The following is a 27,230-nucleotide window of genomic DNA, read 5'->3' on the forward strand; positions in this document are numbered from 1 at the left end:
CATAGTCACCCTGTATGACAGAATAGAACTGCCCCATAGGGTTTCCAAGGAGCGGCAGGTGGATTTGAACCGCCGACCTTTTGGTTTGCAGCTGAGCTCCTAACCACTGCGCCACGAGGGCTCCCTTTCAACATTAGTTTTTATTATAGTGTCTTCTCTTCCATTACTCTTTTATCTGATTATTCTGTATACAAAAATTATTGTTTTCTGTATATTAATTTTGGTCTTTATTATGCCGTAAACTTTTTAAATATAACTTTTATTCAGATATATTTTACATACTATACAGTTCACCCATTTAAAGTGTAAAACTCAGTGGTTTTTAGTATATTCACTGAGTTGTGCAGCCATCACCACAATCTCTTTTAAAACATTTTATCACCCCTTAAAGAAACCCCACCCTCACTAGCAGTCACTTCCCATTTCCATCCAGCCCCTCAGCCTAGACAACCACTAATCTACTTTCTGTCTCTATAGATTTGCATATTCTGGATGTTTTGTATAAATGGAATGATATAATATGTGGTCATTTGTGACTGTCTTCTTTCACTTAGCATAGTGCTTTCAGTGTTCCATCTTTTGTAGCATTTGTCAGTACTTCATTCCCTTTTACTGATGAATAATATTCCTTTATATGGGTATACCACACTTCTTTTACCCATTCATCAGTTGATAGACATTTCAGTTGGTCCCACCTTTTGGCTGTTAAGAATAGTATTGCTATAAACATTCATATAAGGATTTTATGGGGACATATGTTTTCATTTTTCTTCAGTATGTACCCGGAAAAGGAATTGCTGGGTCACATTGTAACGCTATGTTTAATTGTTTGAGGAACAGCCAGACTGTTTCCCAGTGCAGCTGCACCATTTTACATTACCACCAGCAGTGTATGAGGCTACTGATTCCTCTACATGCTTGTCAACACGTTATTATCTTTTTTACTTTAGCTGTGCTAGTGTGAATGAAGAGGTATCTCATTGTGGTTCTGCTTTGAATTTTCCTGTGATGGCAGTGATGTTGAGCGTCTTTTCATGTGCTTATTGGACATTTGCTTATCCTCTCTGGAGATGCTGTAAACTCTTGATGATGAAAAAATTAATGCAATGATTTGGGGGACCCCTCCTGGGTCTTGCCCTGTGCATCCTTTGTTTATATACTTCTCTGTTACATTAAAGTTGTTATCACAGTTATGGTGTTTCTGTGAGTTTTGTGGATATTGTAATGAATTATCGAACTCAGTAGAGAAAGAGTGCTGCGGGATGGCTGATGTCAAAAATAAACGGGAAAGTCAGAAAGTGGTTGGTATATTTGATCTCTGATAGGTACCAGTTTCATGCTGATTCTTGTAGTCAAAGTTATCCCTCATGAAGTTATAGAAGTCATCACTTTTCAGGAGCAAGGATGTATTTGTAAGATGATAACCTTTTTATCTTTCATTGTAGGGAAACAGGTATAAAAGAGAAATATGCAGTTAAAACTATGATGATTCTAACCTTTAATTTCTTTTAGAATGCCTATTAATTTGGAGGAGCTTAAGGGGAAAAATGTTTGAAGATTTATAGATCCATTATCCCCCCGCCTTTGGTTAAATGAAATTATGGTTGCATTTATAGTTTAATCCATTTCTGTGCCCCCTTTTTTTTTTTTTTAAGAATTTTATTAAATAATTAATTTTTGTTGTTGAAAATACACACAGTAAAACATACACCAATTCAACAATTTCTACCTATGTCGTTGTACACGTGTAGTTCAGTGACATTGATTACATTCTTCAGGTTATACCACCATTCTCACCCTTCTTTTCTGAACCTGTTTATTTTGTATATTAATGTATACCCGGTTGCCTGGAATGATGTAATGGTACTTATATCTGGGTGGTAGAATTTGGGTACTTTTGAACACTGCTGAGTTATTTAATACGCATATTTATTTTAAAAATGAGGTAGATTTTTTAGAAAAGTACAGAGAGTGCAGCTAGTTCAGATGTTAGTGATGGAACTTTGTTCTAAAAATTTCCTTTTCCTATGGTGAAACACTTATTAAATGATAGAGCTAGAGCTACTTAGTGGTAAAACACAAAATAACATGTGAAGTCTCCTGACCTGAATGTATCAGTCTTTTCTTCCACATTACACTGCAGTGTTCATTTTATTTTGAGCGTAAAATTCTCACCTTTCTCTCTTCTTTTATCTTTTTCCTAATACTCGCCTTAGTCTTTCCATTCTTAGGTTTTAGGCTTCTTACTTTCAGTTTTAATTTTCTTTTACTTAAATTAGAGCTGTTAATTTGAACAAGCTGTATCCTTCCATGTAAATATTCAGTGAAGGTGCCTTTGCAGTTGCGTTTACTTCCAATTTGTTAACTCACATGCTTCGGTATATTAAGTTTCCTCAAGAACTTTACTATTAAGTTAAGCATTGTTGTGGTATTATTCTGCCATGTGTTCTCCCTAGTACCCTTTGTGTAATTTAATCTGGTTTCTTTTCTTCCTCTTAATCCAGTTTGCAAGTCTCATTATAGTCTTCCTTCCTTTTGTGAGATTGTAATTTCCCTTGCCCCCAAGCCAAAACCAAACCCAGTGCCACCGAGTCGATTCCGACTCATAGTGATCCTATAGGACAGAGTAGAACCGCCCCATAGAGTTTCCAAGGAGTGCCTGGCAGATTCGAACTGCCGACCCTTTGGCTAGCAGCTGTAGCACTTAACTACTACACCACCAGGGTTTCCATTGCTAAGAGTCTGAAATCATGGTCTTTAACTTCATCAGGAGTGTGACTTGGGAAAAGCTTAAACTCACTTTTTCCAATTAATTCCCCTATTTCTTCCCAAATGTCAGAGTTTTTTTCAGTCTACATTTCTTCTTCCTTGTTATTTTTTTCTACTCTGTAAATGTGCAGGTAGTGATTTTGATTTCTTGGTAGGTATGCTGGTAAAAAAAAAAAAAAAAAAGTGCGAGGCAGCTTACTGAGAGGTCGGCAGTTTGAACCTACCCAGTGACTCCACAGCAGAAAGACCTGGTGGTTTGCTTCAATACAGATTACAGCCAAGAAATCCGATGACACAGTTCTCCTCTGTCACGTGGTGTCACTGTGAGTGGGAATCGGCTTGACAGCACTCAGCAACAACATTGATCATGCCTACTTTCTTTAGTGTTTGCTAATCACCCCTCTGATTTCAGGGAACACTAATTAGATTCCTCTTGTTCTTGGTATTTAGTAATAAAGGATTCTAGTTACCTTAGGATGAAGTCACTTTTTTAACCTGTGACCAGGACACTCCCCAGCTATCCTGAAGTCACTAAGCTGCTTAAAATCGAATGCAAATGTGAAAATGTACAATTTTATGGAGAAGAAATAAATACATATCAGATTCTCAAAAGATGACTCTTTTTTGCTCATTGACCTTTTCCAAAAGGTTATTGTTGTTGTTGTGTATAATTCCTGGGATTTTGATTGGGGGTGCATTGAGTCTTCACAATATTGGGTCTTTCTGTCAATGAACTCTATTTAGATCTTCTTTGATTTCTTTCATCAGAGTTTTGTAGTTTCCCTCATGTAGATTTTTTACATATTTCGTTAGATTTATATCTAAGGGTTTTTTTTCGTTTTGTTTTTTGGTGCTAATATGTATAAATTTTTTTGTTTTTAACTTCAAATTCCAGTTGTTCATTGCTGGTATATAGGAGCAATTGACTTTTATATACTAATATTCTTAAATGAATAATTTCTTTTAAAGGAGCAGCACAAAGCTGGTTCCTGTGAAGTAGAGGTTACAGATGTCTCAAGTGTCCAACTTTTCCAAATTGCTATACCACTCTATCGTTTCTAACGTCAGCTACTCCCCCTCCCCTCAGTATTCTTCCTCTCGTCTTTGGGTTCCATAATTCACTGCAGAAATCTCACAGAATTCACGAACTATACCAAGAAAATGGCTCAGACAATTGTGGAGGTTGGCAAGTCCCAAATCCTTGGGTCAGGCATAGGCTTCTCCTGACTTACGTGGCTGCAGAGGCTTACAAACCCCAGTGGGCAGGCCAGAAGACAGGCTGCTGGTGCACAAAGTTGGGGAAGCTGATGAATAATGTCAGATGATAGGCTATAGGGCTGCAGAAGCTGGCAAACCCCAGAATTGGCAGGTTAGATGGCAGGCCGCTGGCTAAAGTCCTAAGAACCAAAGATCGGATAATAACAAGCCAGGTGCAGGATCCAGATGCAGATAGAACCCTACCAGAGCACCCACATACGTATGCTGGATGCAGACCACACCCCAGGGAAGGGTGTGACTTGAGTAAGGGTGGAACTTGATCCTCCTGCAAGGCTGTCACTCAAGATATGCCCCACACTTATCCTGCCTCATTAAAATATAGAAATTAGGCTTTACAACATATAAAGTGGAGGGTAATTAAGATAATTACATCAGATCACGAAAGGGAGGGCAGCAGCACGATACTAACCAAACCAACACACACCAACCACTATACCTTGTTAGGGTTCCGTACACCTTATTTGCATGGTCCCACTCAGTCATTGTGTGGTAGTTGCAAAGACTATGACTAGAAGGACCATAATAAGTAATTCACTGCACCACAATCCTGCTACCTTGCTATAATTGTTGATTCTTCGGGATTTTCTACATAGAAAATCGTATGTGTGAATAAAGACAGTTGTATTTCTTCCTTTTCAATCTGTGTACCTTTTATTTCTATTTCTTGTCTCATTGTATTAGCTAGGATTTTCAGTAGCTGTTGAATAGGCGTGGTGAGAAGGAACATCCTAGCCTTGTTCCCAGTCTTGGAGGGATAGTGTCTAGTTTCTCACCATTTAAATAGGATGTTAGCAGTAGTATTTTTTGTGTTTTTTTAATCAAGTTGAATAAGTTTCCCTCTGTTCCTAGTTTGCTGAAAGTTTTGTCATTAATGGATGGTTAGATTTTGTCACATGCTTTTTCTGCATCATTTAATATGATCACAAGTTTTCTTTAGCATGTTGATGTAATAAATAACATTAATTGATTTTCAGATGTTGAACCAACCTGCATATGTGGAATAAATCCCGCTTGGTCATGGTGTATAATTCTTTCTATACATTGTTGGATTGCTAGTTTTAAAAAATATAAATTGTAGTAAAACATGCATAAAACAAAACTTAACCATTTTGCTCATTTTTAGGTTCACAATCGGGAACATTAATTACATTCTCTGTGTTGTGCGACCATCACTACTACGTTGTTTATAAAATTTTCCAACACCAGAAATTCAGTACCCCTTAAACAATAACTTCTCATTCCTCCCTTTCCCTTTGTCTCTAGACATTTGCCTATTCTAGATATTTCATAAAAGTGAGATCATATGTCTGTTGTATGTGATTTATTTCATTCAACATAATGTTTTTTAAATTCATCCATGTTGTAGCATGTGTCAGAACTTCATTTGTCATTATGACTGTCTTAGTCATCTGGTGGTGTTATAACAAATACCGCAAGTGAATGGCTTTAACAAAGAGATATTTATTCTCTCGCAGTCTAGTAGAATACAAGCCCAAATTCAGGGTGTCAGCTCCAGAGGAAGTTTTTCTCTTCTCTCTTGGCTCTGAAGAAAGGTACTTGTCATCAGTCTGGTCAAGAAAATTTCAGCACAGGAACCCCGGGTCCAAAGGACACATTATGTTCCCAGTGCTTCTTCCTTGGTGGTATGAGGTCCCCCGTCTCAGTGCTCCCTTCTGTCTCTTACATCTCAGAAGAGATTGGCTTAAAACACAATCTAATCTTGTAGATCTCATCAACATATAGCTGCCAATTCCATCTCATTAACATCACAGAGATAGGATTTATAACGTATAGGAAAATCACATCAGATGATGAAATGATGGACAGTTACACAGTACTGGGAATCATGACCTAGCCAAGTTGACAGACATTTTGGGGGGACACAATTAAATCCATGACAATGGCTAAATAATATTCCATTGTATGTGTATACCACAATTTGTTTATCAGTTCATCTGTCGATGGACGCTTGGGCTAATAACTTTGTTGAGGATTTTTGCATCTGTGTTTGTAAGAGGTATTTAGTCTGTAGTTTTCCTTTCTTGTAATCTCTTTGTCTGGTTTTGGTATTAGGGTAATGCTGGCCTCATAGAATGAGTTAGGAAGTGTCCCCTCTGCTTCTGTTTTCCGGAACAGATTATAGAGAATTGGTATCGTTTCCTCCCTAAATGTTTGATAGAATTCACCAAGCACCAGAAACTATCTGGGCCTAGTGTCTTCTCTTTTGGAAGGTTATTAATTATCGATTCAGTTTATCTTCAGATTATCTCCTTTCATGATTTTTTTTTTTAAGTGTACTTTAGATGAAAGTTTACAGAGCAAATTAGTTTCTCAGTAAACAATTAATACACATATTGTTTTGTGACACTGGCTGCCAACCCCAGAGCATAGCCAGCACTCTCCCCTTCTTGACCTTGGGTTCACCATTACCAGTTTTCCTGTCCCCTCCTGCCTTCTCGTCCTTGTCCCTGAGCTGGCGTGCCCATTTAGTCTAGTTTTGTTTTCTGGGCCTGTATAATCTTTGAAGGGTGAACCTCAGGAGTGACTTCAGTACTGAGTTAAAAGGATGTCCAGGGGCCGTACTCATTGGGTTTCTCCAGTCTGTGTCAGACCAGTAAGTCTGGTCTTTTTTTGTGAGTTAGAATTTTGTTCTACCTTTTTCTTTCAGCTTTGTCCGGGACCCTCTATTATGATCCCCATCAGAGTGGTGGTAGCCGGGCACCATCTAGTTGTGCTGGACTCAGTCTGCTGGAGGCTGTGGTAGTTGTAGTCCATTAGTCCTTTGGACTAATCTTTTCATTGTGTCTTTGATTTTCTTCATTCTCATTTGTTTTAGATAGGGTGGGAGCAGTGGAGACTCTTAGATGGCCACTCACAAGCTTTTAAGACCCTTATACCTTATAACAGAGTATTCCCAGTTTCCTCCCATCCCTTATTACATTACTGTCATTCATTTCATTTTCCGTACTGTAATCACCGAATACATTGTTGCTTTTATTTTTTACACAAATTGTTATCTATTAGATCAGTTAAGAATAAGAAAAATTTGAGATTTACTTTACCTTCATTTATTCCTTAACACTGTATGTAGATCCAATTTTCTGACCTCTGTATCATTTTTTCTTTGAAAATCTTCAGTGTTTCTTAAAAGGCAGGTCTACTGGTGATAAATTAGTTTTTGTTTGAAGGATAATTTTACTGAATACAGAGTTCTATGTTTGTGCCTGTTGTCTTTCAGCACTTTAAATATTTCACTCTACTGTCTTCTTGCTTGCACGGTTTCTAAAGAGAGCAGTCTGATACAGTTCTTACCCTTGTTCCACTGTAGGTGACTTTTTTCCTCTGACTTCTTTCAAGGTTTTCTCTTTGATTTTCTGCAGTTTGAATATGATACACCTAGTCATAGATTTTTCAGTATCCTGCTTTGCGTAGTGGTTAAGTGCTATGGCTGCTAACCAAAGGGTCGGCAGTTCGAATCCACCAGGCGCTCTTTGGAAACTCTATGGTGCAGTTCTACTCTGTCCTACAGGGTCGCTATGAGTCGGAATTGACTCGACATCACTGGGATCGGGGGGTATCCTGCTTTGTGTTCTGTGAGCTTCCTAGATCTCTGGTTTGGTGTCTAGCATTAATTTTGGGATATTCTCAGCCATTATCACTTCAAATGTTTCTTTTGTTTCTTCTCCTTCCAGTATTCTCATTATGCATATGTCATACCTTTTCTAATTCTCTCACCAAAGAAGAAACAAAAAACAACTTATTGCCATTGCGTCGATTCGAACTCATAGTTCTTGGATATTCTCTTCTGTATTTTTCATTCTTTTTTCTCTTTGATTTTTAGTTTCGGAAGTATCTTCAAGCTCATTTTTTCTTTCCTTGGCTTTGTTCAGTCTGGTGATAGCATTCTTCGTTTCTGCTACAGCATTCTTGATTTCTAGCATTTGCTTTTGATTTTTTCTTAGAGTTTGCATCTCTCTGTTATGTTGCAGATTTATTCTTCCATGTTGTTTGCTTTTCTCATTAGAGTCCTTAGCATATGGGTCATGTTGTTAGGTGCTGTCAGTTCTGACTCATGGTGACCCCATATGTATAGAGCAGAACTGCTTCGTAGGATTTTCAAGGCTGTGAACTTTTAGAAGCAGATTGCCAGGCCTGTGTTCCAAGGCACCTCTGGGTGGGTTCAAACTGTCAATCTTCAGCAAGTCACTCGCTTAACCATTTCTGCCACCCAGGGACTCCATGTTATCATAGTTATTTTAAATTCCTGGTCTGATAATTCAAAAACTTCTCTCATATCTGAGTCTGATTCTGATGTTAGATTTGTCTCTTCCAACAGTGTTTTTGGCCTTCTGGTATGCTTTGTAACTTTTTTTTGATAGCTTGCATGATGTATCAGGTAAAAGGAACTGAGGTAGATAGGTGTTTAGTATGAAGTTTTATGTTTATCTGGCCAGGAGTTTCACTGTATTTACTGTTTATTGAAATTTTGCGTGATTATTTATAATTTCCTCAAGTGTCCTTGTTTTTTTCTCCTCTGTTTTCCTTGGGTTTCCATAGAGACTCGTTCTTAAATAGGTTCTGAGTCTTGCAGCTCTTTTTAGCCCTGTCCCCTGTTAATATACAGGAGCCCTATTTTTTTATTTGATTTGATTTTTTGCAGACTTTTTTGTTGTTGAGAAGATACACACCAAAACGTACACCAATTTGACCATTTCTACATGTACAATTCAGTGACATTTATTACATTCTTCGAGTTGTGCAACCATTCTCACCCTCGTTTTCTGAGTTGTTCCTCCCCTAGTAGCATAAACTTGCTGCCCCCTAAAGTTCCTATTTTTTGATTGGCTGTTGTCAGTGTGATCCCACATAGATAGATCTTAAAAGAACATAATGCCCAAAACCTGTTGTCGTTGAGTTGATTCTGACTCATAGTGATGCTATATGACAGAGTAGAACTGCTCCATAGTGTTTCCAAGGAGCAGCTGATTAATTTGAACTGCTGACCTTCTGGTTAGCAGCTGAGCTCTTAACCACTGTGCTACCAGGGCTCCATAATGCTCAAGGCAGACATTTTTTTACTGGTTAAACTAGACTATTGTTTGGTTTTAAGAAGACTTAAGGGGATATTTTCAGTTTAACTTTTAAAGATTATCTCAGGGTAATAGTTTCAGGGGTTCATCTAGCCCCCATGGCTCTAGAAAGTCTGGAGTCCATGAGCAGGAGCCCTATTGATGTGGTAAGTTCTGGTGGAAGAAAAGCATTTTATAGCCCTATAATTACATGTAAGTCTTTTAGTGGGCCTGTTTCTCTGGGCCAGGACCTTCACAAGTACGTCTCAGTTTTTTTTTTTTGGTCCCCCACCTACCTCTTTAGATAAGACAGAGTCTAGAGGGGCTAGAGTTGGGTATTTCCCTTTCCCCAGGTTGATTGTTGTTGCTATTAGGTGATGTCAAGTTGATTTTGACTCATAGCAACCCCATATGACAGTAGACCTGCCCCGTAGGCTTTCTTGACTGTAATCTTTATGGAAGCAGATCACCAGGTCTTTCTCTTGCAGAGTCGCTGAGTGAGTTCAATTTGCCGACCTTTCAGTTAGCAGCCTAGTGCTTAACTGTTTACACCACTAGGGTTCCTTTCAGGTTGGTTAGGCTTTGGTAAAACTCAAGTTAGGAAAAAAAACCAAAAACCAAACCCATTGCTGTTGAGTTGATTTCCAACTCATAGTGACCCTGAAGGACAGAATAGAGCTGCCCCATAGAGGCTCCAAGGAGTGCCTGGTGGATTGGAACTGCTGACCTTTTGGTTAGCAGCCGTAGCGCTTAGCCACTACACCCCCAGGGCTTCCTCAAGTCTGGTAGGCTCTGGTAAAATAGTTTTGCCTTGAAGCCAGGCCTAACAAGGGGAATAGAGAGTTCTGGTACAGTAAAACCTGTAAGAGCCAGAACTTTTGCAAGGCAGAAACCTGTTAGAGAAGGAAAACTCAAATTTATTTTCCAATAGAAAAGTGGTAAGATTTCACTCTGTCAAAGGTGGAAAACTTGCGAGACCCAGAAAAACAAGGCAGTCCCAACGAGACTCAGCTCTCACAGACTTCACTGTGTTTTTCAAAATGGTAACTTATTCCCTTACCCTGTTGGACGGGGGAATTTTACTGTGATCTTCAGAGTGAATAGCCTGTGGAACTCCTGTAGGTAAAACTCAGTAAAGTGGGGGAAGGGGGGGTCTGAAGGCTGTCCCTCCTCTTCCCCATTGCTTCGCCATTTCCTAACTCCCAAGCTAGTCCACACTGAGCCTCCAGCAATTCATCATTTACAGTGTAAGTGTCCTGACATGTCCTGGCTCCAGCTGTGGGCTTTTGTTCCTGGTAAGCTGTGTCTGTATCTAGCTTTTTGTCTCTAGTTTTGAGGGTAGCAGTTTGCCCTGTGATTTCAATCTCTGACGGATCTAGGAAGAGTTGTTGATTTTCAGTTTGTTCAGCTTTTTTCTTGTGAGGATGGGAGTGACAACCTTCAAGCTCTTTACATGTCAGTCCACAACTCCAAGATTGTTTTAAAAAATGAATCCTTTTTTATCGTGCTCTTAAAAATAAAAATGCAATCTAAGTATTGTTTTTTTTTTTCTTTAATTTAATCTGCTAGGTGCAGAGTTTATAACATAATTATAGCAGTGAATTGTTGTAGAACAGGTAAGGTTTTCCCTGTTACTTCCCACAGTTCCTAGGATAATAAATTATTTTTATTCATCAAAACTGCTAAATCTTATTTAATCTAGGGACCAAATTGTAGAGAACATTGTATAATCCTCCTCCTGCGTTTTTTTCTCTTACAGGGAAAGTAAGAAGCTTAAGCTCATCTTTGTGGTCACTAACTCACTTGACAGCTTTGCATCTGAGTGACAATTCCCTGTCCCGCATTCCTTCAGACATTGCCAAGCTTCACAATCTGGTGTATCTGGACCTATCCTCTAATAAAATTCGTAGTTTACCAGCAGAACTCGGAAACATGGTATCACTCAGGTATACAGATTCAACTTAGAATGTAACTGTAAGCTCCCTAAAACAAAATAATGATATTAATTTGTTATGAAAAACACTATCAATTTAATGATAGTTGAACAAAAGTACACAAAACTATATCTTTTGTGTAAAGTTTTCTGGAATGATTGAATGTCAGCTAGGAATATATCAGGTAGATCTATTGCCTGAAATTTTTTTATTATGTCTATTCTTGTACCAGAATTTTTAGATAAAGTGGGGTAAACAAATATAAGGCACTTGCTAAGTCACACATACACACTCACCTATGACAGACATTTCTCATCATTGTGCTGCTTTTTTCCTGCTAAATCCTGGGGTAGTGTAGGATTCTTAACACAGGGTCCAGGAAACCATGAAACCTTTTTGCTGTCCCAGGGCTTGTGTGCATGACAACATTAAAGCCTGGACTTGAAAGAAGCTAAATTAATTGCATTTACCCATTACCTGTTGCTGTTGAGTTGATTCTGACTCATAGCAACCCTATAGAACAGAGTAGAACTGCCCCATATGGTTTCCAAGGAGCGCCTGGTGGATTTGAACTGCCGAACTTTTGGTTAGCAACTGTAGCTCTTAACTATTACGCCACTAGGGTTTTCCTCAATTGAATTTGGGGGATTATATATATTAAAAAAAAAAAAAAAAATTTTTTTTTTTTTTTATATAGTCAGGTGTATAGGACAGAGCATAGAATTCAGAGTCATAGTTCAGATTGGAATCTTGACTTTGCCATTTACAAGTTATTCAGAACCAGTTATTCAGAACCAGTTTTTCTTGTTTAGTTATGGCCTCACCATCCTCTGGTTTGCTCAGGAGTAACCAGTGTTCATTTAAATTTTAAGAAACAAAGATTACAGAAATAGTTCTTTACACTTAAAAATTAATAAATGTAGAAAATTGCAACTGTTGCAATGTTGGGTGTCTGGTTATTTTCCCCTCTACTGAAGATTTCTTTGATATTTATATTATGACTTTCTATGCAAAACGAATAATTAAAATAATCATTAGTAGTTAACATGTCGTTTATTACTTCTAAGATGAAACTTTAATAAATTTGGCAAAATAGGAATCATAAATGTAATTGTGCAGCTGTCACAAGCTCCTTTGAGTTGGTACTATATGATCATTTGAATTCTCTTTTAACAGTTCTCATGTTAGGCTGTTTTTTTTTTTTTTTTTTAATCATTTTCACTTTCTTAAACCTGTACAGTAGATCCCAAGTATGGTAGATCCTGGAGTCATAGGGTACTCTGTGGACTGGTACCAATTTGTAAGCTGTGTTTCCAGTCTGCAGTGAGATAAATACAGCAATTGAGAGTGACTTTATACCTATTGAATCTAATAACTTTTAAAAATCAGGGTATATATTTTATGTCTTTTTCTGATTTCATTTTTATAGTAACTTATTTTTTTTTCCCTGTATTTTCTCAAAGTATCAGTCTGTGACAGTTTGATCTTTTACCACGTATAGTTTGAGAACACTGTGCTAGACAATGGACTATAATAATGAAATTTTGTCATTCTTAGAAATTTATATTCCTAGAAATTGTATATTTTAGCTGTTAGTTAAAAGTTAATGTGTCTTTTGACTTCCTGTAATTTTTACATCAACAGGGAACTCCATTTAAATAACAACCTGTTACGAGTTCTACCTTTTGAGCTGGGAAAACTGTTTCAGTTGCAGACTTTAGGCCTGAAAGGTAATGACTCCATGTTTGTGCTTTTTATGGTGTGTTTGAATCTAGAGAAGCAGTGAGAGAGAGAATGATTTTGCCAGAGGATTTACAGGCTCACTTATTCCTAAACCTCATCTGTTTCTTAGATATATCCCAGTGGTTGTCTTTCTTGCCTGTCTAGCTGTGGGCTGTACTAGTTTTTGTGTTCTTGATTCTTTGGGAAAATTCTTTTGCGTATGGCCTAGCCTTGCTTCTGTAACCTCTGTTTTTAATTAATTCTGTGTTCTGGCAGTACATTTCTGAGGCCATACTTCAGGTACTTTATCATGTAAACAACTTTTTTTCCATATATTCAAATCTTAAAAAATAGATTCGAGCATATTTTCTGAAACTTGATGTATGAGAATTTAATTTATTAGAGTGTGGGGACATTTATTGGTGCAGTAAGAACTATTAGGAAATATTGTTTTAAATCCAGCAAGATTTAAGTCACTTAACAACGTGTTAGTACTTGTAAATTTTTTATCACATTAAGTGAGTCTTTGACAGGTCAGCAGCCATAGCACTTAACCACTATGCTGCCAGCATTTCTCACAGTTTAGGAGGCTAAAAGTCCAAATTCTGGGCACCGACCCAAGGAGCAGGCTTGCTTTCTCTATCAGTTCTGGAAAAGATCCTTGTTTATTTTCAGCTTCTATTCCTTATTTCCTTGGGATGTATCTTTCCCTCCATTTGTGCTTGCTTCTCTGTGCCTGTCTGCTTTTTATATCTCAAAGGTGATTGGTTTAAGACACAGGGCTGACATGGCCTCATTAACATAACAAGGAAAACCCTTTTCCCAAATGGGATTACAACCAACCAAACCATCAAGTCAGTTCCAATTCACAGCAACCCTATAGGACAGAGTAGAACTGCCCCATAGCGTTTCCAAGGAGCCACTGGTAGATTCGAACTGCCAGCTTTTGCTTAGCACTTGAGCTCTTAACCACTGTGCCACCAGGGCTCCACAAGTATAGGGGTTAGGATTTACAACCTGTATTTTTAGAGGACATAATTCATTCTGTAACACCAGTCTTGGGTAGGTATGTCCAACTTATTCTATAATTGATTCCTAGGAAGCTAACAAGATCAGGTCATCATGACTTACACACTTATTTCTTAAAAATCCAGTTACAAAATGAAGTTTTATTTCTGTTAATCCATTTCATATCATAAAAATAACAATATTATTCACAAAAACCCAAACTAAATGAAAAAATACAAATATATTTTTACAAAAGTGTGTAAAACCATATTTAGCAAATATAATCTTTGAAAATGATTCTTTGTAAAGTTTTTTTCTGCATAGCCTGGACTGGCTGAGGCTTTTTAAAAAGGAGGACAGTGAAAAGTGACCCAAAGATGCCTATTACTATACTATTTCCCTATTGTAGGCCTAAGTTTTTTTTTTTTTCTCCCCATGTTTAAAGATCAGAAAAATACAAAGTGTAGCAAACTGTGTTCATATCCTGGCCACCAAAATTAACAAATATCATTTTGTCACTTTAGTGCCATTTTTTTAATGCAAAAGAAATAGAACATTACAGAATGTTGAGGGCCTCTTTGTTTCTCTTCTTGTCCTTTTCTCATTGCAGAGATATCTACTATTGTATGTCCTTCCAGTTCAAGGTTTTATAATTTTATAGTATATTTCTTATGAACCTTAATCCATATTTATTCCGTTAAGAACCCACAAACTTTATTAGAAGTTAGGGTCATCAATCACAAATTTTTATACTAATTTTAAGGTACATAAAAGCCTTTGAACATGAACACTTGGGAAGGGGTAGTCTTTATGGTACCTTTGTTTTCAATAGTTCCCAGATGGTGCAAACAGTTAACAGACTTGGCTGCTAACTCAAAAGATTGGAGGTTTAAGTCTACCCAAAGGCACCTCAGAAGAAAGGCCTGGCAATCTACTTCTGAAAAAATCAGTCATTGAAAGCCCTGTGGAGCACAGTCCTACTGGGACATACATGGGGTCGCCATGAGTTGGAATGAACTCTGCAGCTGGTTTTGGTTGTTTTCAGTGACCCTGGCACTTTCATTCAGAAAGATATAAGTTTTTATGTTTCTTCCTTGGAAGTATAGTTTCATAGACTTTTTTTTATCTCAGATATCTTGTTGTACAGTGTTACACGTCTGTCTGTAATAGCCGTCTTCTTTTCACTGATATCAGCATCTTTGGACAAACCCTATGTTATTTTCTTGAGCTTTTGCAGCTTATACTTGAACTCTGATGTTGTGCCAGCTACTTCGCTATCTAAAGCAACTATGTCATCCTTGCTGTCTCTGGAAACTTGTATCATTGATTTCTCATGGTACCTATTAATTATTTGGAAAAGAGAACATACATTAAAGTCATTACTTAGTTCAAAATAATGTCTATTTGCTATAATACATCCACGCATAGCCAAAATGTTTGTCTCATGAATGAGTTCATGTTATTTTCTTTTAAAGTTGATAGCATGGAGCTAGCTATCATGTTTTACTTTTTTTAAACATTTTCCCATGCCCTTCAGAATTGTGCTTAGAGTGAAAGAAAGGACTTTGACCTTAGATACTCATTCCTTTTTTTTACTTAGTGTTTATTTTGCAATACTTGTAGATTCAGATGTGATATAAAAAATAATGCAGAGTGATCCCTTGTACTCCTTACCCAGTTACCGTCAGTGATAACATCTTTCAAAATTATTATTACAATAATTGCCACCAGGATATTGACATTGATATGGTTAAGATATACAGAACATTTCCGACCTATAAAGGCTTATTATTATTTTTTTTAAATCTTCTGTCCTGTGACCTTGCTGAACTTGCTTCTAGGGGTTCTAGGAAGGTTTTTTAGTTCATTTGTTTTAAGATTTCTTGGATTTCTATATAGAAAATCATGTTACCTGCAAATAGGGACAGTTTTATTTCTACCTTTCCAATGTATATGCATTTACTTTTCTTATTGCACTGACTAGGACTTCCACCACTATCTTGAATAAGAATGGTGAGCACAGACATCCTTACTTTGTTCCCCATCTTAGAAAATATTCAGTCTTTCACCATGTAGTGTTAGCAGTATATTTTTTGAAACGCTCTTTATCAAATTCCCCCTTCTAGTTTTTGAAGAATTTTTTATTATGATTGGGTGCCAAATTTTGTGAATTTTTTTCCTACATTGATTGATACAATCATGTAATAATTCCTCTTTAACCTGTTAATGTAGTGAATTACATTAATTGATTTTTGAATATTGAACCATACTTGTATCTCTGAAATAAATCAAACTTGGTCACGGTGTATAATTCTTTTTGTAGATTGGTGCTAATTTTTTATTCTCTTAGTTATTTTAAAAATTTTTGCCTCTGTATTCATGAACAGTATTTGTAGTTTTCTTTTTTCTACTTTCTTTGTCTGGTTTTGGTGTCAGCGTAATACTGGCTTCATAAAATGAATTTGAAAGTGTTCCCTCGTCATCTGTTTTCTAGAAGAGATTATATAAAATTGGTGGTAAACAAAAACAAGAGAAAACCAAACTTGTTGCCATTGAGTTGATTCTGACTCACGACAACCCTATGTGTTAAACAGTAGAACTACTCCATAGGGTTTTCTTGGCTGTGATCTTACAAAAGCATGTTGACAGGCCTTTCTTCTATGGAGTCACTTGGTGGGTTTGAACCACCAACCTTTAGGTCAGTTGTTGTTGTTAGGTGCCTCTGAATCGGTTCCGACTCATAGCGATCCCATGCACAGCAGAATAAAAGACTGCCCAGTCCCGTGCCATCTTCACAATTGTTGCTGTGTTTGAGTCCATTGTTGCAGCCACTGTGTCAAGCCATCTCACTGAGGGCCTTCCTCTTTTTCACTGACCCTCTACTTTACCAAGCATAATGTCCTTCTCCAGGAACTGGTCCCTCCTGATAACATATCCAGAGTAAGTAGTCTCACTGTCCTTGCTTCTAGGAGAGCATTCTGGCTGTACTTCTTCTAAGACAGATTGGATCATTCTTTGAGCAGCCCATGATTCTTTGTCAACACCATTATTTAAAGGCATCAATTCTTGTTTGGTCTTACTTATTTTTCAGCTTTCGCATGCATATGAGGTGATTAGAAAATACCATGGCTTGGGTCAGGCGCAACTTAGTCCTTAAGGTGACATCTTTGCTTTTTAACACCTGAAAGAGGTCTTTTAGGTTAGTAGTCAAGGGCACCATTTATGTTTTTAGAATTCTTTAGCAAGACCACTTGGGCATGGAGATTTTTTTTGAGGGGGAGGGAGGGTAATTTGTAAATTATGAATTCAGTGTCCTTAATAATTGTTGTTGTTAGGTGCCGTTGAGTTGGTTTTGACTCATAATGACCCCATGTACAACAGAATGAAACACTGCCTGGTCCTGCACCACCCTCATGATCCTTATGTTACACTTGAGCTCATTGTTGCAGCCACTGTGTCAGTCCATCTTGTTGAGGGTCATCTTCTTTTTCACTGACACTCTACTTTACCAAGCATATGTCCTTCTTCAGGGACTAATCCTTGCTGATGACATGTCCAAAGTATGTGAGATGAAGTCTTGCCATCCTTGCTTCCAAGAAGCATTCTGGCTGTACTTCTTGCAAGCAGATTTGTTTGTTCTTTTGACAGTCCATGGTATAGTCAATATTCTTCGTCAGCACCATTATTAAAAGGTATCAATTTTTTTTCTGTTTTCCTTATTCATTGTCCAGCTTTCATATGCATATGAGGCAATGGAAAATACCTCGGCTTGGGTAGGGCTCAGCTTAGTCCTTAAAGTGACATGTTTGCTTTTTAATACTTTAAAGAGGCCTTTTGCAGCAAATTTGCCCAAAGCAATGTATTATTTGATTTCTTGACTGCTGCTTTCGTAGGTGTTGATTGTGGAGCCAAGTAGAATGAAATCCTTGACGAGTTCAGTCTTTTCTCTGTTTATCGTGATGTTGCTTATTGGTTTAGTTGTGAGGATTTTTGTCTTCTTCATGTTGAAGTGTGACCCATACCGAAGGCTATAGTCTTTGATCTTCATCAAGTAGGTGCTTCAAGTCCTCTGCATTTTCAGCAAACAAGGCTGTGTCGTCTGCATATCGCAGGTTGTTAATGAGTCTTCCTCCAGTTCTGATGCCACATTCTTCTTTATATAGCCTAGCCTCTCTGATTACTTGCTCAGTGTACAGATTGAATAAACATGATGAAAAGATACAACCCTAATGCACACCTTTCCTGGTTTTAAACCACTCAGTATCCCCTTGTTCTATTCCAGGGATTGCTACTTGGTCTGTGTGCAGGTTCTGCATGAGCACAATTAAGTGTTCTGGAATTCTCATTCTTCACAGTGTTATCCATAACTTGTTATGATCCACACAGTCGAATACCTTTGCGTAGTAAATAAAATGCAGGTAAGCATCTTACTGGTGTTTTCTGCTTTCACCCAGGATCCATCTGACATCAGCGATGATATCCCTCAGTCCACATCGTCTTCTGAATCCGGCTTGAATTTCTGGCAGTTCCCTGTCTTTGTACTGCTGGCCTTGGAGAAGGAACAAATTAACAAATGGGAAAAAATAATCTGCCGGCTCCCCCGCTATGCCGGGAACTCAGGGCAGAAATAGCTCCTTTGCCTAGGCACAGGCATAATGGCTCCACAGACATTGAATGCTTTTCACCCCTTCATAGACCTGTGTGGGCCTATTTCGACAGCGTAGGCCCTCATTAGCACAATACAACAGGGTATATATCTGAAATCTAACTTGAACTGTTTCAGCTACATAGTAGGGAGGCAGATTCGTGACGTTTGACACCACTCTGCCTCATATGGGTACGAAAGCTGGACAGTGAATAAGGAAAACAGAAGAATTGATACCTTTTAATAATGGTGTTGATGAAGAATATTGACTATACCAGGGACTGTCAAAAGAACAAAAGGGTCCCTACCTACCCACAATAGGGTTCTGAGGACTGGTGGCTCCACCTACAACACCTGGCAACCCACAACAGGGATCCAGGAATAAGTGGTGCCTCCCAGTCCTTACAGCCAACAGCATTGGGTGCTCATAGTTTGGCTGCAAAACCCACCCACCTACATGCTCTAGGGAACAGAGACTCGCTTTCGTCATAGACACTCGGGCAGTTGTTAGCCCCCTGCCTTGCTCAGTATGTGACCCCCTACTACACCTAGATACCTGTGCCTACACCAATCACCCCTACTTATCTAGGACTGTAGGTGAGAGCCTGCACCACACACTTGGTGACTGACTACCTGGACACCTGAGCTGAATCCATACAAGAAAGGTGAATGGACTCCTGGGCTCACATACCTAGTAACAGCCTAACCACCTGAGAACAGGATATTAGAGCTTCAGAAGCTCCAATAATCAAACTAGCTCACTTGAGCAGCCTATTTGGGCATATCAAAACAAAAAACAAGAGGCTAAGACACAGTAAGCAGACATTAAATAAATAAATGTAATAACTTATTGATGACTAAGAGACAACAGTCAATATCAAATCACATAAAGAGGCAGACCATGATGGCTTCAGTAAGTTCCCAAAACAAAGAATCAAGAAATCTTCCGAATGAAGAGAACTTCCTGGAATTACTGGAGGTAGAATACAAAAGATTAATATATGGAACTCTTCAAGAGGTTAGGAAGGATATCAGGCAGGCAGTGCAAAGACAAAGCATTAGAGGAACTTAAGCAGATTAGACAAGAGTACAATGGCAAATTTAATAGGCTGCAAGAACCCATGGACAGACCAAAAGAAAAAAAAAAAAAACCAAATCCACTGTTGTCAAGTCGATTCTGACTCATAGCGAACCTACAGGAGAGAGTAGAACTGCCCCATAGAGTTTCCAAGGAGCGCCTGGTGGATTCAAACTGTCGACGTTTTGGTTAGCAGCCATAGCACTTAACCACTACGCCACTAGGGTTTCCATGGAGAGACAGTGAACAGAAATTCAGAAGATTAACAAAATTTCAGAATTTGAGAGTTCAACAGCAAGTCATAAGAGCAGAATAGAGGCAATGGAATTCAGAATTAGTGAAATTGAAGATAAAGCACTTGGCGCCAGCGTGTTTGAGGAAAAATCAGATGAAAGAATTTAAAAAATGAAGAAACCCTAAGAATTATGTGGCACTCTATCAAGAGGAATAACTACAAGTGATTGGAGTACCAGAACGGAGGGGGATAACAGAAAACACAGAGAGAATTGTTGATGATTCGTTGGTAGAAAACTTCCCTGATATCATGAAAGATGAGAAGATATCTATCCAAGATGCTCGTCAAACCCCACACAAGATAGATCCCAAAAGAAAGTCACCAAGACATAATCAAACTTGTCAAAACCAAAGTGAGAATTTTAAGAGCAGCTAGCGATAAACGAAAGGTCTGCAAAGGAGAGTCAGTAAGACTAAGCTCTGACTATTCATCAGAAACCACGCAGGCAAGAAGGCAATGGGATGACATAAATAAAGTGTTGAAGGAAAAAAGTTGGCAGCCAAGAATTATATATCCAGCAAAACTGTCTCTCAAATATGATGGCAAAATTAGGACATTTCCAGACAAATAGATGTTTAGGGAATTTGTAAAAACCAAACCAAAATTACAAGAAACACTAAAGGGGGTCTTCTGGTTAGAGAGTCATTAACACTAGATAACAGCACAAAACTAGAACACAGGACAGACCAACCAAATATCAACCCAGATAAGAAAATCATAAAAATAAATAAAAGCTAAAACACCCAAAATAGGGAAACAGAGACATCATTATGTAAAAGATGACAACATTAAAACAAAAAAGAGGGACTAAAAAATCATAGCTCTTTCATAGGAGAGGAAGTTAAGGCAATATGAAGAAATAGAAGATTAGTTTAAGCTTAGAAAAATAGGGGTAAATATTAAGGTAACCACAAAGGAAGCTAACAACCCTACACATCAAAATAAAAAACAAGAAAAACATGAAGACTCAGCAAATACAAAATCAACAACAATGAAAAAGAGGAAAAGTACATAATGAAAAACAACTCAGCACAGAAAATTAAGTAGACACACTCTCAACAACACACACAAAAAAAGATATCAAAATGAAAGGTTTAAACTCACACCTGTCCATAATTACACTGAATGTAAATGGACTAAATGCACCAAAAAAGACAGCAGCAGAATGGATTAAAAAAAACACAGTCCATCTATATGCTGCCTACAAGAGACACACCTTAGACTTAGAGACACAAGAAAACTAAAACACAAAGAATGGAAAAAAATATATCAAGCAAACAAGAAAAGAGCAAGAGTGGCAATATTAATCTCTGACAAAATAGACTTTAAAACAAAATCCACCACAAAGGATAAGAATATAATGATTAAAGGGTCAGTATACCAGGAGGACATAACAATAATAAATATTTATGCACCCAAAGACAGGGCTCCAAAATACATAAAACAAACTCTAACAGCATTGAAGAGAGAGATAGATAGCTCCACAATAATAGTAGGAGTCTTCAACACACCACTTTAGGTGAGGCGAAAGGCAGAACATCCAGAAGAAGCTCAATAAAGACATGGAAAATCCAAATGCAACAGGCAAACAACTTGACCTCATAGACATATACAGAACACTCCACCCAACAGCAGCCAAGTATACTTTCTTTTCCAATGCAAATGGAACATATACTTTCTTTTCCAATGCAAATGGAGCGTTCTTCAGAATAGACCACATATTTAGGCCATAAAGCAAGCCTTAACAGAATCCAAATTTCTTGGCATAGACGAGTGAGCGCTTAAGCACTGCATCTGTTTGTCGAAACATCTCAATTGATGTTCTGTCCATTCCTGGAGCCTTGCTTTTCACCAGTGTCTTCAGTGCAGCTGGGACTTCTTCCTTTAGTAGCATTGGTCCTTGATCATATGCTACTCCCTGAAATTATTGAGTGCCAACCAGTTCTTTTTGGTACAGTGACTCTGTGTATTCATTCCAACTTCTTTTGGTACTTCCTGGGTCATTCAGTATTTTGCCCATAGATTCCTAGGCTTAAATTTTTTCTTCAATTCTTTCAGCTTGAGAAATGGCGAGCATTTTTGGTTTTCTAATGCCAGGTCTTTGCCCATGTCATTGTAATACTTTACTTGGTCTTCTTGAGCTGCCCTTTGAAATCTTCTGTTCAGCTCTTTTACTTCATCATTTCTTCTGTTTGCTTTAGCTACTCGATGTTTAAGAGCAACTTTCAGAGTCTCTTCTGACATCCATTTTGGTCTTGCCTTTCTTGTGATCTTGTTTTCTTCTTGTATGATATCTTTGATGTCAGTCCACAAGTCATGTGGTCTTTGATCGTTGGTGGTCACTGTGTCAAATGTATTCTTTAGATGGGGTCTAAATTCAGGTGGGACATACTCAAGGTCGTATTTTGGCTCCTGTGGACTTGTTCTAATTTTCTTCAGCTTCAGCTTGAACTGCATATGAGCAATTGGTGATTAGTCCCTGGTCTTGTTCTAAGTGATGATATCGAACTTTTCCATCGTCCTTTGCCACACATGTAGTCAATTTGATTGCTGTGTACTCCATCTGGCAAGGTCCAAAAGTAGAGTCCCTGTTTATGTTGTTGAAAAAAGGTATTTGCAATGAAGAAGTCATTGGTCTTGCAAAATTCTGTCATGTGATCTCCAGCATCATTTCTGTCATCAAGGCCATATTTTCCAACTACTGATTCTTCTTTGTTTCCAGCTTTTGCATTCCAAAAGGCAGTAATTATCAATGCATCCTGATTGCATGTTCGATCAGCTTCATACTGCAGAAGCTGGCAAAAATCTTTGATTTCTTTTATCTTTGGCCTTAATGGTTGGTGTGTAAATTTGAATAGTCATATTAACTGGTCTTCTTTATAGGCATATGGATATTATCCTATCACTAACAGCATTGTAATTGAGGATAGATCTTGCAGTGTTCTTTTTGATGATGAATACAACACCTTTCCCCTTCAATCTGTCATTCCCAGCATAGTAGACCATATGATTGTCCTATTGAAAATGGTCAATATCTAGTCCATTTCAGCCCACTAATGTCTAGGGTACTGATGTTTATGTGTTCCATTTCATTTTTTACAATTTCCAATTTTCCTTGATTCATACTTTGTGCATTCCTTAATGTATCTTTGCAGCCTTTTTTTTTTTTTCTTTCTCATTTTGAGCTGTGCCACATCGGCAAATGAAGATCCTGGAAGTTTGACTCTGTGCAAGTCATGAAGGTCAACTCAACTTTGTGGAGGCACCTCTTTCCCAGTTGCCTTTCGAGTGCCTTCCAACCTGAGAGACTCATCTTCTGGCACTATATCAGTGTTCTGCTGCTATTTATAAGTTTCACTGGCTAATTTTTTTTCAAAGTAGACTGCCAGATTCTTCTTCCTACTCTGTCTTAGTCTGGAAGCTCAGCTGAAAACTGTCTACCGTGGGTGATCTTGCTGGTATATGAATACTGGTGGCGTAACTTCTAGTATCACTGCAGCATTCTAGCCCCCACAGTATGACAGACAGGCACGTGGGGGTTAATAGTTTAGGGGTATTCATATTATCTTTTTCATATTGGATGAGTTATAGTTTATTTTTCAAGGATGTGGTTGATTTCATCTGTTTTGTTAAGTTTGTGTAGAGTTGTTCATAGTATTCCTTTATCCATTTGATGCCTATAGGGTCTGTAGTGATACCGCATTTCATTCCTGATATTTCTATCTTTTCTATTTGTTGCTTTGGCAGTCGTGGTAGAGGTTTGTCAATTTTATTGATGTTTTCAAAGAACCAGCTCTTTGTTGATTTACTTTATTGTTTTTCTGTTGTCAGTTTCATTGATTTCTCCTTTTACTTTTAGTATTTCCTTCTGCTTGCTTTTATTTTTTTTTTCTAGGTTCTTGAATTGAGACCACAGATGACTGAAGTGAAACTTTCCTCTTTACTAATTTGTGCATTTAGTGCTATAAATTTGCCTCTCAGCCCTGCTTTTAGCTGTGTCCTATAAATTTTGATATTTGTGTTTTCATTTTCATTCGGTTCAGTGCATTTTTATATTTCCCTTGAGACTTTCTTTTTGACCAGTGGATTATTTAAACGTATATTGTTTAATTTCCAAGTATTTGGAGATTTTCCTGTTTTCTTTCTGTTACTGATTGTTAGTTTTATTCCATTATGATTGGAGAACACACACTATATAACTTCAGGCCTTTTGTATTGGTTGAAGTTTGTTTTACGGCCAGGATATAACCTATTTTGGTATGTGTTTCTTGGGCACTAGAGAAGAATGTATAGTCTACTGTTACTGGGTGGAGTGTACTATAAATGTTTATTGTGTTCTGTATATCAGTGTAACATCTATTGAACTGATGATGTTGAGTTCTTCTATTTGCTTGCTTGTTTTCTGTGTAGGTTTATCAGTTGTTGAGAGAGAGGTGTTGAAATTTCCAACTATAATTGTAGATTTATGTATTTCGCTTTCAGTTCTATTAGTTTTTTCATTTTTCCAAATATTTTACCCTTCTTGTTTACTGGATGCACATTTAGGATTACTGTGTCTTGGAGGATTATGCTTTATCATTACATAATGTTGCTCCCTGTCTCTAATAATTTTATATCTTCTGGAGTTCACTTTATGTGATATTAATGCAGCTACTCCTGCTTTCCTTTCATTACTGTTTGCTCCTGGTTTCCTTCAATGAATGTTCGCATAGTGTATCTTTTTTCCGTCCTTTTATTTTGAACCTGTTTGTATTGTTATGCTTGAAGTGAGTTTTTGTGGGCAGCAGGTTGGGTAATGTGTTTTAATCCACTCTACCAATCTCTGTCTTTTAATTGGTATATTTGGACCACTTACATTTATTTTTTTTTGTTCGTTTTCTTTTTGTTCTTCCTATTTTTGTTTCTGTTTTCTTTTGTAGAGCTACTTGAACATTTTTTAGAGTTTCATTTTGATTTGTCAGTAGTATTTTTGAGTGTGTCTCTTTATGTGGTTTTTTTAGTGATTGTTTTACGTATTACATTATACATACACACAAACACATATATGTATATATTACTGATCACAGTTTACCGGTGTCATCATTTTGCCAGTTTGAGTAAAGTGTAAAAACCTGAACTTTCTTTATGTTCTTTTATCCTCTCTCATTTATAATTGTCTTAAATGTATTCTCTGCATATATTTAGAACTACATCTGTTATAAATTTTCATTTATTTCTTTATAAATTATTTTTAGTCCATAATCATGATTTCTCATTGCGGTAAAGTCAATTCCGACTCATAACGACCCTATAGGACAGAGTAGAACTGCCCCATAGGTTTTCCAAAGAGCACCTGGTGGATTCGAACTCCTGATCTTTTGGTTAGCAGCTGTAGTTCTTATCCACTATGCCACTAGGGTTTCCCAAAAGGTCTGCTGTTCGAATTGTGCTCCTTGAAAACCCTGTGGGGCAGTCCTCATCTGTCCTGTAGGGTCGCTAAGAGTTGGAATCGACTCGATGGCAACGGGTTTTATGAGAATCATGATTTAGAAAATTCAAGAGAAGGCAAGCCTTCTTTTCTTTGGCCAAAAAAAGGTTTTTTTTGGAGGGGCAAAAAAAAATTGCCTGTATTTTCTGTTTATTGTATTTTATTTTTTGAATATTCCAGCTTTCCTTATCATTTTCTATTTAGACATCTTCCATTAGTGGTTCTTGTAACATAGGTTTGCTGGCAACAAATTCTTGATTTTCCTTCCCTGAGGATATCTTTATATCCTTTTCCCTCTGAAGGATATTTTCACTGGGTATAGGATTCGGGGTTGACAGTTCTTTTCTTTCAGCCTTGAAAAATATTGTGCCACTTCCTTCTGGCCTCCATGATTTGTGATGAAAAATCCTTTGTCATTCGAATTGTCCCCCCCGCCCCTGCCCCCAATAGTGTTGTTTTTCCCTTTAAAGTGTTTTTTTTTCCCTGTCTTTAGTTTTCAGAAGTTTAGTTTTGATGTGGAATCCTGTTTGGGGTTTGTTCAGGTTTTTGAATCTGTAGGTTGGAGTACTTTTTCATCCCTGTTCTCTTTGTCCTTTCCTTCCAGGGTTCCAGTGACACAAATGACAGATCCCTGAGATAGTTCTGTTTTTTCCCCCCATCTTTTTTCTGTTGTTTGTGTTTGGTGATTTCTAATTTGCTTTTTAGTTCACTTGTTCTTCCCCCTCTCCCTACATTCTGCGTTGAGCCTATCTACTGAACCTTTGATTTCATTTGTTGTCTTTTTCATTTCTAAAATTTCCATTTGTTTCTTTATATCTTCTGTTTACATGTTGAGAATTTTTTTCTTTGCTGCGTCTTTGTATTTTTTGTTTTTTATTTATTTCAATTGTGTTTGTAATTTCTTATTGAAGCATTTTTATCATGGTAGTTTTATCTTTGTCAGGTAATTCTCACATTTCTTTTATCTTGGTATTAGAATCTCTTATCTTTTTTCATTCAGTTTTAAATGTTCCTGGTTCTCCCAATTGAAATTGGGATATAGTCATATTATGCTATGAGACTGGATCTTATTTAAACCTTCTGTATTTAGCTGACATTTTCTGACACTACTATGTTGGGGGAAGTCTGGGTTCCCCTCAGCCTCTGTTGACTCCTGAGACACAGACTTCTCATTTCAGGGCTGATATGGAAGTCTAGGCTCCTCACTTTGCCTTTGCTGGTATGGGTAGGGATGGGGCCACACCTTCTTTAGTGTTTCCTGGAGTAGAGCAATTATTGCTTAAAGGTTTTATCCTGATAGGCTGCCCTTTCCTGGCCATTTAGCTTTTGTTGGGACATTTTTTTTTTTGCCTGCATCCATCTGGTGTTCCGTGTTGCTTCAGCTCCATGTGTGTGTTGTATGAGGCAAAAAGTAAACCTAGAGAACTCATCACCATGTTGTCCTTGGATCCTGAGGCCTCTAGCCAGTCAGCTTTCTCCACATTCCAGTCTTCTTATGTTTATTTTATACTAATGTTCAGTGTTTTTAGTTGTACGTAGCAGGAAGGGTAGAGAAAAGTGTATCATCTTTAACCAGGTATCTCTCATTCACTTTTGTTTCTTTCTTCTGAAGCCACAATATCATGCTTTAATTCTAGAACTTTTTTGTTGTTGTTAATTTTGCCTTGTATGTATTTATTTTTCTAGGCAATGATGAGCAGATTTAATTTAAAAGAACTCCAAAAAGCAAGCAGACTTTGGGGGAAATATACCATTTGGCTTTGATTGCATTTATTAGAGAGTTATAAATAGATGACTATTGAGATGGTTTTTGATTTATACAGAAGGGTTTTAGAGGAAGGATTACATAGTTACATAGTGTAAGTAGTCAGTTGTCACCTGTAAGTATTTTTTGTTAGTTGCTGTTGAGTTGATTCTGACTCATGGAGACCACATGTGTGCAGAGTAGAACTGTTCTGTAGGGTT

The 27,230-nt window shown here is 37.6% G+C and overlaps 1 protein-coding gene across 3 annotated transcripts in view; it reads left to right on the forward strand.

Annotated features, from left to right (window-relative positions):
* The window catches only part of CNOT6 (CCR4-NOT transcription complex subunit 6), a 96,835-nt gene that overhangs the window by 53,553 nt on the left and 16,052 nt on the right, over nt 1-27,230 (forward strand). For 2 of the 3 annotated variants that reach the window (XR_007516204.1, XM_049874564.1), the window contains exons 3-4: nt 10,876-11,062; nt 12,695-12,780. The exons of the other annotated variant lie outside the window; for it this stretch is intronic. Coding sequence is in view for 1 of the 2 variants with exons in the window: in XM_049874564.1 (XP_049730521.1) it covers nt 10,876-11,062; nt 12,695-12,780 (273 nt within the window). In the remaining variant the exon portion in view is untranslated. The remainder of the gene's footprint in view (nt 1-10,875; nt 11,063-12,694; nt 12,781-27,230) is intronic. 3 annotated transcript variants of the gene reach the window in all.

The sequence above is a fragment of the Elephas maximus genome, chromosome 2, assembly GCF_024166365.1.
Source record: "Elephas maximus indicus isolate mEleMax1 chromosome 2, mEleMax1 primary haplotype, whole genome shotgun sequence".
NCBI lineage: Eukaryota > Metazoa > Chordata > Mammalia > Proboscidea > Elephantidae > Elephas > Elephas maximus.